Below are 17,403 nucleotides of genomic sequence, written 5' to 3'. Positions count from 1 at the left end.
AACATTCATACTAATTATATTAAGATTGAGTAAGATTGACATAAAGGAACAAGTACTAAACTACTATAAGTACACTATTAGAAATAGGCTGATCATCAACAAAACATTCGTTGAATTTGCTTGTTATTGTAAAATCAAAATATGACTTGATCTTATAATAAATTATTACTTTTTGTATAAAATTTTATTACATTGCACTATACTTGTAATTTATAATATCATGTCATGTTACTAACAACTATTTCAGGTGGTCATGACGGGGGGTAAAGATGGGGAATCGTCGAAGAAATCAAAGGGGAAAGGTAAAGCTCCAATGGTGATCGACTACTCCGACGAAGAAATGGAGGAAGCGGAGGCACATGATTTGGGTGCCACTAAGGAGCCCGCCTTCAGCCAACCACGAGATCAGATACAGCAGCATTCAGAGTTGCCGGTATTAGACCCTACTACGCTTTGGTACGTACGTACATTTAATGATTTGGACTTATATTCTTAAGCTCGAAAAATTAACCTATTTATTACGTCTAACAAGTTCTACATTACTTTTTGTTGATGATCATCTAACATTGTTGTTTCTCGTTTATTGTAGGTTTGATGATAACAAGGTGAGGAGTGCGGTCTCTGGTACGCTAGCTAGATACTATCGAGACCCTTGGAGGAATTTTGGAGAGGTTAATGAAGGAACGAAACAACACTGGTGGAACTTGTTCATGCTATTTTTAACTTAGTTAATACATGTTTTATTAAGTGTATTGATGGAGTTGAGTTTATAACTTTTAAAGTTTATCATTCGCAGAAACAATACACATGGGCACCTCAATTGAACGAGCATGTGAAGATCACTTTTGAAAGGAAGTTTGCAACTCGCCTACGTGACATGTTCCACACAGTCACACACAAGATGAATGGCGCCAAGCCAGGCTGGCTCAATAAGGAAGTCCACAAGAAGATGATGGACATTGTTGCCACAGATCCGACGTATAAGAAGCGGTTGGCCCAAAATCGGAAGAACAGAAGGGGCGGTTCGATGGAAAATGCGGTTGAACCAACCCATTATCAGGGTTCTATGTCAGCTATCCAACATGCAAAAAGGATGGTAAGTTTGTTTAATAGGCAAGTAAAATAGAAGGCATTTGTGTATTACAATGTAATGGTGGTGTGACATTTATAACGATGATTTTTTGCATGTATAATCAAAGGCGGAGAAGAATCAAGGCCAGTTACCAACAGCTCCTGAGCTTTTTCTGAAGACGCACTTCAAGGATGTGCCTGGGAAAGGCACAGTGCCAGCCAACACCAAAGCAAAGCAAATTGCGGTAAGAACTTCAATATAACTTAGAATCTAAACTTCAATGATTGATTTCATGATAATGGGCAAAGTAGAAGTCATTTAGGCCATACTTGGATGAATTTGGATGAAAATGGTTCCTAAAACTTAATTAATTGGTTTTCTTTTGTGATTTCAAGCTCTAAACACCTAAAACTACCTATTATTGACATGTTATGAGAAAGAAAGAGTTCATTTGGTAAGAAATGTAAAAAATGGGCAAAGTAGAAGTCATTTAGGCCACATTTGGATGAAAATGGTTCCTAAAACTTAGTTAATTGGTTTTTCTTTTTTTTTTTTTTTTTTTTTTTTGTGATTTCAAGCCCTAAAAACACCTAAAACTACCTATTATTGACATGTTATGAGAAAGAAAGAGTTCATTTAGTAAGAAATGTAGAAAATGGGCAAAGTAGAAGTCATTTAGGCCACATTTGGATGAAATTGGATGAAAATGGTTCCTAAAACATAGTTAATTGGTGTTTTTTTTTTTTTTTTTTTGTGATTTCAAGCCCTAAACACCTAAACTACCTATTATTGACATGTTATGAGAAAGAAAGAGTTAATTTGGTAAGAAATGTAGAAAATGGGCAAAGTAAAAGGCATTTAGGCCATACTTGGATGAATTTGGATGAAAATGGTTCCTAAAACTTAGTTAATTGGTTTTTTTTTGTGACTTCAAGCCCTAAACACCTAAAACTACCTATTATTGACATGTTATGAGAAAGAAAGAGTTCATTTGGTAAGAAATGTAGAAAATGGGCAAAGTAAAAGTCATTTAAGCCACATTTGGATGAAAATGGTTCCTCAAACTTAGTTAATTGTTTTTTTTTTTTTATTTTTTTTTTTTGTGATTTCAAGCCCTAAACACCTAAAACTACCTATTATTGACATGTTATGAGAAAGAAAGTGTTCATTTGGTAAATGTAGGAAATGGGCAAAGTAGAATTCATTTCGGCCTTACTTGGATGAATTTGGATGAAAATGGTTCCTAAAACTTAGTTAATTAGTTTTTTTTTTTTTTTTTTTTTTTTTTTTTTTTTTTTTTTGTGATTTCAAGCCCTATACACCTAAAACTATCTATTATTGACATGTTATGAAAAAGAAAGAGTTCATTTGGAAAGAAATGAAGAAAATGGGCAAAGTAGAAGTCATTTAGGTCGTGTACTTGGTTCTATTTTGTTGAAAATGCTTACTTTAACTTAGTAAGGTGCTCCTTTTCATATGTATATCTTGTAGGAGGCCTACCAGAAGAAAATTGAAGAAACAAGCACTCAAGGGATTCGGAAGAGTCCGAATGAGTTGTACTTCGAAACTGTGGGTGGTCGCAACAAGAAGGGTCGTGTGAAGGGACTTGGCCAAAGTGCACAACTCTACTATGGCAACAAGATGGGTTGAGTTTCCACGTCTTCACAGCAGTACACGCCTTCCGTTGTTTCCCAGATGCAGGATCAGATGGAGCATAAGGTGCAGGCTCTTCGCAGTGAAATCCGGAGTGAACTAGAAGTCGAGATGGAAGCCCGATTTGAAGCCCAAATGGCCGCAATAGAGAGGAGAAACCAGGAGAAGTGGGATGAGTTTATGCGTCGTTTCCCCAACGACACATGTTCCACCATTCAATCTCAGAGTCGAGACCTCAGGGACGACTCGGGTAGTGGCGGTGCAGGGTAGGGTACTCCGGCTACAACTTAACATTTGTGTATGTAGTATGTACATGTACTTAATTTGGATTATGTTTTATGGTTGCACACAATGTATATATATATCCATTGTGTGAACCATAAAACATAATCATGAATTTAATTTTATCTTGAATTAGGTGCAGGAGGTATAGGTTTCGAATGGTGGTAATTCCAAAAAAAATCGATTAATTTGTTAAATTAGCAGGATAAATTCCGACGGAATTTTTAATAGTATTTTCCATCGGAAGCAGGTTTGTTACGACGGAAAAATAATCCGTCGGAATATGGCGACGGATTTTCAGAAGCTTAATTCCGTCGGAAATCATATATTTTACAAGGGAAAAAAAATCCGTCGGAACGTTGCGACGGATAAATCCGTAAAGTGTTCGGACGGATTATTTTTCCGTCGCAAAAAACAGACCTTTCGACGGAAATAATCCATCGGAAACTTGTATGGTTACGACGGATTTTTCCGTCGGAAGAATTCAGTCGGAAAATTGCGACGGAATCTCAAATTAAGTCATATTATGCGCCGACGGATTTAAATACGTTGGAATATGATCTTCCAACGGAAAATCCCTCGGAAATAGTCGACATTCCTACATATTGTTTCGCGACAGAACATTCTGATGGAATTCCAATGGATTTTTTCCGTCGGAATCAAGCTGTTTTCTAGTAGTGCTAGTTCATATATTGAAAAACAATTTAGACAAGTTAACATAATGAGCATATCAGTTTGTTCATATATTTAACACCCAGGTGTAATTATACAATCAATTCGCTCCCTCACATTTTTCTCACTCCCTCTGTACTCACAAGACCATATACAGGAGAAGGAGAACATAAAAGGGTGTAACACTAAATCCGATCCAAACATAAGATAAATTCGTACGGAATACTATTATAATATGTAACAAGCTCATATGTGGTCCAATCTTATAAGCACATCTACACTTGCCACAAACCATAAGCAACGAGCAACGGCTAAGTCAAAAGCACTAAAGCAGCTGCTGCGCCATTCTGATTCTCTTATTGTACGTGCAAATAAACTTCTGCAAAACAAACTATATATACTTAAACAACTTAAAACCCACATACTCTGATATAACTTCCATCTTTGGAATATGAACATTTTATCCATAATTTGCATGACGTGTAACATTCACAAAGTTGTAACAGAACATGTGTAACACAAAGAAAGCAAAACTCGTATTGTAACATTTAATTCGTTCTTTCCCAAACACCAGTGGATAATAATCCTTAGTTCCTGGCCTGAGTGTGCATGTGTGTACATACGTACGTTTTCCTGCAAATTTTATGCTTTGAAATGCTTTACTTTCCCAATGTTTTGCTGATCCATCTTGCAGTAGATTTTTATTCAATTGAAGTTCCCAGGCCATATGCATGCACGGTTAATCTTCGATCTGCCAGGGATAATGTTTTTATTATGGACTAGCCGTTTATCTTTTCTGTAGATCAAGTGTACCTACATATTTCGATCACCTAGACCAGTTATAGAGAATCTGTTAGATTTTGACTAAATTAAAATTTAAGTAGTCATATCAGATTTCTTACAGTCAATAGATGTTAACTGATACATTATTCTCGAGATTTGAAAGTGAGACATTTGATTAAGCTGGAGTCAAGCTGATCCAATAATTTGTTGGCTCGATTTTTATAATAGTTGTTTTATGATTGTATAGTAGCACATGCATTCATGCAATACGTCATCCTTTGAAGTAAGAAACCTTAGCTTAGAAGTGTTTAAAAATGGTGCCCACTTCATGCACACGTATATGATAGGTTAAGGTAAGTGGTGGTTAAAGTTAAGAACCAATTAAATGAGTGAAATTAAAACCGACATGGTTTAATAATATTTGAATGCATTAGTATTTTTTTTTTTTTCAGATGATATTTATGACTTTTACGTTTTGTAACATAATATTCAGCCATGCAGCATAAATCATGGTGCTATTATACAATTCGCCACACATCCATAGAATTGGGTTTATCGTTTTCAGGTCATGCATGACTATACCCGTGCGAGACTTGGATAAGTTTTTCTTTTCCTTTACCCCTTTATTTAATAAATCCACTAAGTTATTTATGTACTCTATTTATCCACAAATAATTTCCGAATTACTATTGTTTTAGACTGTAAATGGAAACATATTCGTCTATTACTGAAAATGTAGTTACTTCTGATTATAATTTAGCTAATAATAAAAGTTAAGGCCATTGTTTTTCAAAAAAGTTAAAGCCATTGGTCAGTTGCTGAAAAAAATTGTGAGGGTGAGTTAATCTCTTAAACTTGTTCCCTCACAACTTCATATCATGTTAAATTGGCTATATTCTCGTTTATATATATATATATAGTTGTACATATTTCATACAAATTAGTACATACTTCAAAAGAAATTTTGGATAAATGAAAAACAAAAATTGGCGAATATGATGTTACATAATACGTGCTATTTACTATCTTTGTTCCTTTTTTATCCATCCTTCACATTTATTGTTCATATAATCAAAGTAAAGAAAAACTTTATCACATTTTTTATGTATAAAAAAAATTAGGTAAGATCATGTTGTATGTCAAAGCATATACTTCGTATATATAATGTTTCAAAAATATCAATGTTTCATAAACTTTCTTATATCTAAAAGATATTAATGATACAAGTTATACCATCACATAATTTAATGCATACTAGGTCATATATATACTTTGTATAACATATACACTCCCAACTATGTAATTAATTAACATCCCATCTTTGCTCATATTCATTTATCTTTTCTTCCTTTAATCATTTTAGCTCCTAGGCTCCTAGCTTAAGAATGAACTTCCTCCTTATAAATCAAGTAAACGTCGTAACTAAATTTTTGTTTTAATAAAATGGAATTATACTTGTACACGATTCAAACAACTAGGATATAAATATTGAAAGAACATGTAAACCTTTCGTTTTATCCCTTGTGCAATACACAAAAGTATGCGATAAATATCATTTGCTTAGAATTAAAGCAATCCATGGTTTCATTGGTTTGAGGAGCTACAAACAAGATGGAGCATATTAATGCAATGAATTTTTTAAATGAACTTCATTACTCCCCCTGTTAGGGCTGTTACTATCAAAAAAGCCGCCTTCACTTTTCAATAACTAACTTAACCCGTCAATTTTTTTTTAAATACATAGACATAATCTGTACTCCATAAAAGATTAGTACGGAGTACAAATGTAGGTTCTTTTTAATACGATTTAGCCAAAATAACATCAAAGTCCCAACTTTGATAAGCAGAAGTAACAAATTGGTATTGTGGTCTGATTGCATGAAACAGGTTTTTGAAGTCTGTAAAGTAGTTATAACAGACAAGTTCCTTAATATTTTCGATGTTCTGTTTTAGAGAGTCCAAAAAGGCAAAAATAGTAAACACAGAGTATAAAGCTCCCAATTTTTAAGGGATTTGCATGGTTGAAGATCAACCTTTGCATAGAGATCACCAGATTCAGTAATCATCGGCATTCACAATCTGCCTCTTAATTTTAATAATCTATCATCTATTCGCAATGAACCCTCTCCAACACCCTCGTCGTGAGAGTATAATTTGTGACATAACAACTCGAACCCCTCCTCCACCCCCCTTGCAAGCCCTGGAGATTTAAACCAATGTCGATCTCTTTCTAATAAACCGATATCAACTTTCCCCAACAGAGGGTTCTTTTTCCTTCCCCTGTTCTTCCCCCCATGGCTACCTTATGCAAGACAAACTTTATGAATGTTTTGCAGGGTAGACACATCCGGCGGCTGATAATATTGAGAGCTCATCATCATCATCGTAACTCACTAGTATCATACAAGAAAATTAAGGGTCCGAATACAAGCTATGATGAGCCATCCTTTAACAGATGGTGCAAACCACATACGGAAAAGACAGAAAAGATAGAGAAGATACCGAGAGGATCCTTACCTGTTTATGTGGGGCCACACGAGAAGAGGTTTGTCATCCTTGTGGCGTATCTGACGATGCCTGATTTTGAGAGCTTAATGGAGACAGCCGCTGAGGAATTTGGGTTTAAGCAGGAGGGTGGGTTGAAGATCCCCTGTGACGAGGATGACTTCAAGGAGATCCTGTCAAAGTGCTTGGCAAATCATAAGGCCACTTTCATAACCAGAAACAGAAAATGGGCAAGAGGTTAGAAATATTTACAGGCAATATTTTGTTGTTTTACAATCTAAAATTTTATTCAAGTATATGAAGAAAAATAGGCGAAAAAAGAAATACAGAAAATAGTGGAATCATATGAAAAATATATGCTATCGTCCTGTTATGATATTGATGGACCATTGCAGAGTCTTGAACACCTATACATCTCAAAAATATCAAAATTCTAGTGCTCAAGATAATGTATCAATATTAGGAACACTATCTAATGCTTTTCACCAAATTTTACCAGTTAGATTTACAACGCTCAAGAGCATAGGGGGGTTGGCTGGCACTGCAAGCAAGGAGGTGGTCGACACAGCGAGCTGAGAGCGAGGTTGGCCAGGAGTAAGGAAGGAAGACAGTCATGGCACATTGATGTATATTAATATTGATTTGTTCAATGTAACATACAGTGGAATAGCGTATTGAAGCGACTCCATTTCTCCTTCAGTTTTTTTTTTCTTCTTTTTTTTACGAGTATAGGATACGTAGGAGCTTATTTGATTTCATTTCTTGCTCGCTATGCAATCCAAATATACTCTGGGAAAGAAAGAATTAGAAAGTCAGAAATATAACCCAAGATAACACTAAGTTGATCAACTAAAGAAAAAAGTTATTTGTGCAGTTTATATGCTTACATGTACTGTTAAGTTTTTGAGTAACGATCAACAAATGCCTTTGCTTTCTCAGGAGCAAAGAAACGTGCCTGCATATGACACACAAACTGTTATTCATATGCCCATCACATCAAAAAAAAGTTGGCTTTCAGAAAAATAAATATGTTCCCAAATTGCAGATTTCGTGAGAACATGCAGATAAATGCGACTGGACGGAAGTGATAAATAAGAATCCTTTTGAAAAAGGAAGATCCCCAAACAAGGCCTAGATTTAATAATATTCGCAGATGGTGCAAACCATTCACAGAAAAGACAGAAAATCCTACTAATGTAAAATCAAATGCTGATCAACCAAATCACCCCATATATACAAAGTTGAAGACTTTCATATCATGAAAAGAAGCTACAGGTGAAGACTGCTCCAGACAGCATGGAGAATAGGAATTAACTCACAAAAATTAGGATAGTTTTCCATCTACCTTTCTTGTCACTTTTCAGTAACATGTCTAAATTGATTCATGAACAGCAGAAATGTCAGCACAATTGAATAAGAGCACATGACTGAAAATAAGATTATGGAACATGATATGCCAGAAAACTTAGGAGACTACCCGGAGTGAAGATCATAGGTTAAGATATAATGTTCTTCATCCATCACGATGTGCAAGATCAGATCATTAAAATGGTTGCAAATTGAATGCAAGTGCATCAAAATTAACTAACACACACACACACACAAGCCAATGAATTTGCCCAAGTCAAAGCTGCATGAACACTTTCTACATAAGCAAGGAATAGCTAACATGAAGCTAACCAGAGGATTTCAATGTCTTACTTGTATAAACATCCGTTCTGCATCTCCAACATTGCCATTTTGTTTCAATATTATCCCCTGCAGGGCCAACACATGAAACCTTTAATTGGCTTACTACTAAAGAAAATAACTTGTGAGAAAGTAAACAGGTATAGAATTCTTAAGATCTTAAGGGGCAAATATATATAGCATGATTTTCTATTTTTCTAGACCAACTGATGATACAAACCCTTCCTATTTCGCAAATCAAAGCCTCTCTCTAAATTAGAGCATTAGACATCAGGAAAGTGGCCAGACATAACTGTAAACAAAAACCTCTCTCTAAATGCCAGCTTTCTTAAAGAGTATGAAAGATTTTGAAAAGATCACCTTAGCTAAGTATCCCCGGAAGTCATCAGGATGACTAGAAATCAATTGATCATAAACAGATAATGCATCGCTGATATGACCCCAATCTGAATAGGCTTTTCCAAGCAGCAGTTCAACCTGGACAACAAATATCATTAATTGATAAATTACTCTGGGCCCAATTTTAACAAGTAGATTCCAATTCAGATGGAAACAATATCATGGTATAAAATACGTCAAATCCAGCTTTCCAATAAGAAATTACAATAAAAATCAGGTGTTATTTTTTTTAAATATATAATTGATATATACAAAAGAACTCAATGCCCAATTCCTCCCCTCTCCCCTTCCCAGCGACTTACACAAAGGGGAATTTAAGAAAACAAAAATTAAGATGGATTCTAGTATTCTTAACCAGGTGACACCTAGACCAATACAAACTAATATGCAGGACATGATCAAGGTTCTGAAAGCACATAAAATTGTATTAGAAACATAAAACCCTGTGGATGGAACAGAAAAATAGACATTAAGCCCAGCATTAACCTATTTAGATCAGAGAGATTTATACTTGTACTCTGTGCAAGACTCATCAAGAAAACCTCACTTCGTACATAAAAATACAGGCTGGTTATCCTAGTTCAGTTTCAGAACAACAGAACAACTGTTTTGTTCAATTAAGAAATATTTATGAAGTTACTGAAAATTCAATGTCCCTGAAGAATTATCAATTCAGACTTACTTGAATTGGATCCACATTCTGGGCGTCATTTTCCTCTGTGCTACTTTCTGTCTTGACAGTGCTATCACTAGATTTACCATTATTGAGACGTTCACGGATATCCAGAAGGACCTGAACAGCCTACAACCAGAAAATAAAACAAATCCAAGTCAACAGATAGGTGTAGGTTAGGAGGAAAACAAAAGCGAGATGAAAAATTTACTTTTTTTGATAAGTGACACATAAAATGACTTATGCAATGTTGTTTCAAAGTCTTTCTAAGGGTACTGGATATTCAGAAATAATAAGTTTGATTCTAGCTAAACTGCCTACATGCAGCCAGATATAACAATCAAAATTAGATTGATGCATGCTAGCAACATTAAGAAAATCCCAACTGAACTACTAGGATCAAACTATACACTAATTCTTACAAAACATCACACGGAGCTAAATTTTAACTTCAGATCATGATGCAAAGTCAAGGGTAGATAATAAGCAAAATTAAATTGGAACATCAATGCATGTGTGCAAATGTCCATTATTGAGATAGCAACACATTGAAAAGCTAATAGTCAAGTAGTAGTGCACTAGCATGTGTATTTTGGGCCAGGAAGATGATGAAAAAGCATAAGACTGCAGAAAATGTACTACAAAGTCTTGAAGAAAGCACTCTAGATAACCATGTTCATGCTGAATTAGACCAACACCTACACTTCCTCATAACATAAAGCTAATAATTCAAGCAAGACTCTCTAACCAATAATTGATTCACTCAAGTGTATAAGTTGATGCAAATTGCGTATCATAGCAGAACAATGACATCTTAAAAAAAACTGGGATTTTTCTATTTTATCCCAATTCATATCGTCTCAAGATGCTGAAGTAAAGACTAGCATGTAAAAATACTGAATGTTGAGTTACTCTACACAGCAAAAATAAACAACTAATCTATGATTGAACCAGATGGCAAACCTCATCTGGCTTCTTAGAAGCAAGCAATGCATTCGTAAGGCCACGAAGAACTTCAAAATCAATACCTTTGGTCACCTTTTAAGAAAACAAAAGTTATAAACTGTCAGGATGCATGCAGCTCACAGCACCAAAAAAAACTTTTGAAATGAATTCCCTCTTTAGACAACTACTTATCTTCATTGATATAGAATTTAATAGAAAGGAGGGAGCATCACTGAGCGCACAGAAGAATAAATGAGAACAACCACTAATATTTCTATTGCATTAGAAAATGTTCTAGGATAACGTATGCATAGGATATTTTAGAGTGATGGTTTGCATTAATACCTGATAAGTATTTATCTATAAATTTAGTGCCAGATATTGAGGTTCAAAAAGTTTGAAAACTCATTTGGACAGACTACAAGCTGCAGCTAATGGAAAATGCAAGAAAAAATTTAAGCATAAAGACCTTTGCTGAACTTTTGTATGCTGCAGTGCTTCCTTCATAATCGTTGAGCTCATACTTTATCTCCCCCAACAAGCGAAAGACATCTGGGTCACTTGGTTTTTCCTGAGAAATCAGAACAACATACTTCAGATTGTCTATTTGAAACATGTTACGAAACTTATGATTATATCAAAGTAACAAACAACCTTTGCCAAGTTCTCGAGATAAGTAGCAGCCCGAGCATATTCACCAAGTTCTGCTGATGTGACTGCAGCTCCCTGCACGATGTCTCTATGGATTATAAAAGAAGTTGCCAGATGTTCTTTTTGGCTAAAATGCAAAAATAAGTGACTGATTCTGCTGAAATTATTAGATTTTCATTCCGGTGTATAGGCTTTTAAGTCATTATCAATAAATGCTCTCTCTTTCTAACACTCCCACATTTTTTCATTTAGGAAGCCATAAGAACTAACCATATGTTAAAACAAAGAGGCAGAAATTTTAACAACATTTCACTTAAAATTGGCAGTAAAATTTTTGGTAGGAAAATAGTCATTCAGTTTAAGTGCTGAAAAAAGTTTCAAAGAACAGGAATGTTGTAGTTAGCTAAAACAAATAAAAAAAATAGTACCTCTGTTTCTTTGAGCAGATTTTGTTACCTTTTTGCACAGTTTTCAATGCACACTCTAAGCATAAATATCTTTAGTGTTATATATATATTTTTTATTTTTTTAAGTTGATATTTTAAATATATATCCCAAGATGAATCGTTCCCCCATGAGTATGTTTTTTCTTATATATTAATAAAACATTACCAGATGTATTGTCAGATTGTATTTGCATGTTAACACATAGTTCAAACAAGAACATATATGAACTGAGGTGTTAGTAATTAAAAGAAAGAAGATAGACTGACACTGTAAATTTGCTTTCTCGTTAAAGGATAGGAGCAACTACCAAGTTTAGGATGTATGACAGTATCAGGCCAAAAAACAAGGAATAAGAAATCCTAATAAGTAAATTAAAATTTGAATTCCCAGTCCCACTAGTACACAGGTATCATTATCTAAGCTGAGCAAGATATATAACATGCATGCCAACAGATACCCACCATCATATAATATACGTGGTACAATGCTTTGTAAGGAATGGTCCATATTTCAAGCTGAAAATTGAGTCTCATAAGACTCATTACAAACTTATAGCACAGTAGCACACACATAAATCTTGATCTCCACTAAAATAAAAGATGTGACCAAGAATAGAGTATTGGAAAGGAAACAACAGACATACGAGTATACATCAAGTATAAGATGCCCAGTGTACAACAGAAACACAGACCATTTACAGCATAACTAGCCTGTTAATGTTCCCAAAAAAAATGCCCAGAGTCAACAGTTATATGTAGGATAATGCCTAAAGACAAACATAATGCACGAAAATCTGATATTATTAATCAGGAACAAAATTCAAAGAAATCATCACTCACTTCAAGAGCAACTGGATCTTTAGGCGAAGAGCTCAGAGTTGCCTCATATTGCTGAAGCTTACTCTGTTAAAATACAAAAACAAACCTTGTCAATAGGCAGGGGAATTTGATAAATCCCTCCACTCTGGAAATACTTACAGAAGAATATTCTTAATTAGAATTATTAAATTTTTTTCAATAATCAACAGAAGAATTTTGTGGCTAGATCTAAACCATATTCTGCAAGAAATTGCGATTTATTGCCTCACATGTGATATCCCCACCATGATTTCATACTTCACATGAAAATAGATTGGAGATAATAGAGAGGCGTTTCTTTAATATTTAGCTAAAACACGCATTAGCCCTGTTAATGAATTGGTAATTACCTTGTTATTTTATTAATGGTTCTACTTCTATGGTTCTACCACAAATTCTAATTTCTATAATATGAGGTCACAAAGGCAAACAACTGAGCAAGCTTCTCACAACTCTAGTTCTTTTTCTTCTTTAATCCTACATTCATGCTCTCACCTTCAACTTCACCAATTTCTCTCTTAAAAGCTGTGTTATCAAAAGTTGTTGAACATTTAGCTTATAGCCTTGAAGTAATTTACTTGAAAATATACAAAAGGCAGACTGCAGCCTTGAAGTAATTTACTTGAAAATACACAAAAGGCAGAATGCTGAAAATGACTGTCCACAATTTACCTGAAGAACTGCTGTCTCTTCTTTGGACAACTTTTTACTGAGTGCTCCATTGTCTTCACTGGAAGTTATGCTGCAAAATATGGGACAAGCCAAAGAAAAAAAAAAAAAAAGCACCAAGATATATTGTTACTTAGATGCACATATGATAACATTATATTGACAATTTTTATGAAAGACATATGTATACATATCAATTGACACACACGAGTATATCACTCAGGAAACCAAAACATACAGAAGCATATGCATCATGATATCAAAACCAAAAGAGCTCATTCACATCTTGAGACCATTTAGCATTAAATATGAAGATATACACAGAAATGATCCAGGAGAGTATAAAGAATGCGTTGTAAAGAGTTGTGCAGCCTCTAACAAAAGGCTTGTTTTCTTCAGTGAAAGATGCTAAAGCATGTGGAAGTGAAGATACAGAGAGAAAACAATAGTAAGCCTTTAACGTAAGAAGGGTTTTTTTTTTTTTTGGGTGTGTGTGTGTGTGTGTGGGTGTGTGTGCTCAGAAGATTCAATTAGCTTTGATTTTTTTGAGACAAAAAGAAGAAATAGTGTTGACCTACTAACGCAACTTAATATTAACAAGAGCAAATTTTATTATGCAAGAGTACCTTCCAGTTGGTAGAAAGTCTCCCAAAGCAAAAACAAGGCCAAAGACCACAACAGCAATTCCAACTCCGATCTACCATATTTTCAAATTCATTCAGAAAAAAGCATAGCACAAATCAAGAGAACTCCACCAATATGCTAATATAATTGCATAAGACAACTTTCCAACTCAGACCTTAGTCCCAAGCCCGACTGTGTTCTGTTTTGGTTCAATTGGTGCATCATAGTCTATTGCCCTAAACTCTTTTGTAGTCTCCGATTTCTTCTTTTCAACAGCAGACCTGATAGAATATATCAGAATTTACATATTAAGATTCTAGTATACTACCAAGAAGAATGGAGCAGATGGGAAAGAGAATCCCAATGTGAAAGGAAAGATGCATAATCAACAACAGAAGTTGACAACATTTTAAGTCATAATACTCATAAATAACAGAGGAACAAAGTTGTGTGCTTTGTTGCATACATTGCAGCAAAGAATGTAAGTCTAAGAAGTAATCAAAAACCTAATTTTAGACTCAATTTGATTATTTTATAACAGGAATACTAATAACCCATTACCTCAGATTAGTTAATAAATGGAAACTTGGACAGCTGTTATCCCAACAGTGGATCTTTAACATACAGCTCAAGAATTGGGCTACAACACTCATATACTACAAAAATGTTGTACTGGAGTTTAAGACTTCAATGGCTCAAACAGGTAGGGGTTCATTCTCAGATGCCAAATATCTTTGTCCAAGACCAACTTTATATGGAGCAAAACAGGCTCACCAATGTTCAATTATCAGTAGCACTTAGTCAATACCGAATTTGGCGAAAGCCTTTTGAAATTAAAGTAGAATATCAATATCTTGGCAATTATGTCATAATTATGTGTACGCAACACAATTGTGGGACTAAGAAATTTTATTATAGAAGGTACATGACTTACAAGAAGTCAAGAACCACTAGCTGATGGATCAAGGTGAGACAAATCAGACAATTATTATTTCAAGGGACTATTGAACATCAATCAATCAATCAATCACAGCCTTAATCCCATAAGTGGGGTTGGCTACACGTACATGTTTCTGATAATTCAAAGCAAAGAGCATAGCTTTGAACAAGGTCATATAAATGAATATTGAAGTTCTAACATTGATTAACCATCCAGAATCTTTTTATCATTTAGACCTAAAGTCTAGATTCCTCCAATAACCACCAACTGTAAAAGAGGTAAATTGTGAAAATGCCAGAAAATTGCACCTTTTGACTGCTTGAAGCTTTTTCTCAAACTCTAGATCAGAGAAAGTTTGCTTAAACTTTTTGTCAGGCCTTGAACTCACTCCTGGTGCTTCTACAAAATATACAGCCTATAATTTTAGAGAGGGCAATGTAGAAAAAGGAACATTGAAAGAAAGTCCACAAAGTGGTGAAATGGTTAAATAAATTTCTCAAAGGAAATTTATTATAAACACAGGATATGTTTATGGGCATGAAGATGTCCATATCTGTTCCCATATGATAAACAGACTATAATGGGAAGTAATATGAGACAATAAAAAAAATTATAATATTCAGAATGAAAACATCATACAATTAAAGCTACGATTTTTATAAAACATCTTGTATTCGACCTTGAGAAAACATAACCCTCTATAGGAATAGGAAAATACTTGAATCTATCTAAAACAAGTAGAGGAGAGAAAGCTCCACTTACGACTAGGCATAGAGCTAGATTCCGTACTCGCTGACTTGCTGCACTAAGCAATATAGAAAAGATTAGAAATTGCTATGAGATACAAAGAGTAATGAAAAAAATGACAATAAATCTAAGGGTGACAGTATGACAAAAGAAAAAAGCAAAATCATGGGAATTATACGCACAATCATATCAAATAGACCTTGGTGTATACAAGAAACAATTTCTTCCCCTTGTTTCAACAAATCTACTTCGCTTAGACTCAAATATGTGTCCAACGGTCCAACCATTGAAACTCAGGGGTACATAAAAGTGTATGACAGTAAAACAAACGCCTTAAATTGGAATTGAGAGACATAGAATTCCCTGCAAATAGTGGATTCTAAACTTAAAGCCACACCCTACCCAATCCTTGCTCCCTTGGTCCGAGACCGAATAATAACTCAAAATGAACTACAAATAATTCCTAACAATATGTTCAAAACAAATTTCATCTTATCTTTAGGGTAGACAAGGTTAATGGATCTCAGCTATGGCACTGTGCCAACATTTTACTTTCTGCCAACCATCAGAAAGCTGATAAATTTCTGCTTTGATGTTGTAGTATTTAGTACATTAGCATTCTTAAATAATTGTGAAACTAAGTGACTAAAAAAATATTAGTAAAATAGTTGCACATAATTCATTATGCATTTGACCAAACTTCAACTCACTCAAAACTACAACAATACACATCATATTAAAATTCTATAAATACAATTAGAAATTAGAAATTTGACCATATTTACAACCAAAATCCACGACATAAATACAACCAAAACCCAAATTAGAGGTTAACCAAAAAAAAAAGCACCTTTGTTGTGGAAGAATGCTCTTTTGCTGCTTTGAGCTGCTCCATTTTTTGGTCTGAAAAGATCAAACACCCAACTCAGCCAATAAAAAAAAAAAAAAAACACACAAAGAAAAATTATAGTATAAAAAAATTGCAGCCACAAAATTAATCAAGTAACCATAATTGAGTTATTATCATAAGCAATATTAATAAAAAGTAAAATAATGTTTACATTTTTATCATCGTCTTCAGAGCCGAATCCACGAGGATTATCAGAACATTGAACACGAAATGAAGAATAATTGCAGCGTTTAATTATAAAGAAGCGCGAATAATTCAATGGGGTTGCTGCAACCCACATTATTATTTCTGACGTTTGCTTCAATTTTCAATTCTCAAAATTTCTGGGCTTTACCTACTTGATTTTTTATTTTAATTTTTTTATATTTATAAATTCAGAAGAAAATAAATACCAGAAAGGCAGAAAGTAAAGTAAGAGGGGGTGATTAAGAACGGATAAATTGAAGAAAATAATGGGAATTTCAAAGTTTAATTCTTGCTAAAACTGCCATAAAATTGTAGTTTAAGCTGTTTTCCAGGGTAGCTTTCCACAGTTTCACTATGAAGGGAGAGTAGAAGATTGAAATGGATAAAGAAGAAACTCGTTAACGAGTACTTGTTCGCGGGGCAGTTCAATTATGGCTCATGACTTGTGAGTCTTATGACTCGTGAGTAGAGCTATTAGAGCCTTAAAGGTGTGTACTATCCGGTCCGAACTGGGGTTTCGGATGGTACTGATGGATTTCGTTTCAATCTTCGATCCTTGATTTTGTTTTTTCAGCCTACTCTCAACATACTAGTATTTCATTTCGGTTATGCTTGAAATGCTACTAATCAAGTTTTTTTGGGTTTAAAATTACAAAACCGGTTTTAAATTGAACCAGATAATGCACATTTAAGGAGAAA

At 34.4% G+C, this 17,403-nt stretch overlaps 3 protein-coding genes across 5 annotated transcripts; 2 read left to right on the top strand and 1 right to left on the bottom strand.

Annotated features, from left to right (window-relative positions):
• Positions 1 to 253: 253 nt before the first annotated feature.
• LOC110687703 lies at positions 254 to 2,722 on the top strand. Its single transcript, XM_021864325.1, has 5 exons — positions 254 to 456; positions 590 to 671; positions 797 to 1,096; positions 1,200 to 1,316; positions 2,564 to 2,722. The coding sequence occupies exons 1-5, from the start codon at positions 254 to 256 to the stop codon at positions 2,720 to 2,722; spliced, it is 861 nt and encodes a 286-aa protein (XP_021720017.1).
• Positions 2,723 to 6,726: 4,004 nt separating this feature from the next.
• On the top strand, positions 6,727 to 7,816 carry LOC110687946 (auxin-responsive protein SAUR41-like). Its single transcript, XM_021864597.1, has 2 exons — positions 6,727 to 7,204; positions 7,467 to 7,816. The coding sequence occupies exons 1-2, from the start codon at positions 6,757 to 6,759 to the stop codon at positions 7,541 to 7,543; spliced, it is 525 nt and encodes a 174-aa protein (XP_021720289.1). The 5' UTR covers positions 6,727 to 6,756; the 3' UTR covers positions 7,544 to 7,816.
• On the bottom strand, positions 7,292 to 17,176 carry LOC110687945. Of its 3 annotated transcripts, XR_002504487.1 has the most exons (17): positions 16,670 to 17,167; positions 16,459 to 16,511; positions 15,624 to 15,661; positions 15,170 to 15,260; positions 14,097 to 14,202; positions 13,924 to 13,994; positions 13,301 to 13,370; positions 12,611 to 12,673; positions 11,328 to 11,399; positions 11,143 to 11,244; positions 10,692 to 10,766; positions 9,738 to 9,857; positions 9,017 to 9,133; positions 8,669 to 8,725; positions 7,855 to 7,922; positions 7,628 to 7,756; positions 7,292 to 7,539 (listed from the first exon to the last, which is right to left on the bottom strand). XR_002504487.1 is itself a non-coding variant. In XM_021864594.1 (16 exons), exons 1-15 carry the CDS (start codon positions 16,796 to 16,798, stop codon positions 7,863 to 7,865), a joined length of 1,224 nt encoding a protein of 407 aa, XP_021720286.1. In that variant the 5' UTR covers positions 16,799 to 17,167; the 3' UTR covers positions 7,292 to 7,756; positions 7,855 to 7,862. The 3 variants fall into 3 exon arrangements, 2 of the variants coding, with proteins under 2 accessions (XP_021720286.1, XP_021720287.1); XM_021864594.1 differs by having other exon boundaries at positions 7,292 to 7,756; XM_021864595.1 differs by lacking the exon at positions 10,692 to 10,766 and having other exon boundaries at positions 7,292 to 7,756; positions 16,670 to 17,176.
• Positions 17,177 to 17,403: the final 227 nt, after the last annotated feature.

Source organism: Chenopodium quinoa, unplaced genomic scaffold (assembly GCF_001683475.1).
Source record: "Chenopodium quinoa cultivar QQ74 unplaced genomic scaffold, ASM168347v1, whole genome shotgun sequence".
In the NCBI taxonomy this organism is placed as follows: Eukaryota; Viridiplantae; Streptophyta; class Magnoliopsida; order Caryophyllales; family Amaranthaceae; genus Chenopodium; species Chenopodium quinoa.
Note: the sequence above shows the minus strand (reverse complement) of the source record. Positions and strands in the feature narration are given on the sequence as shown.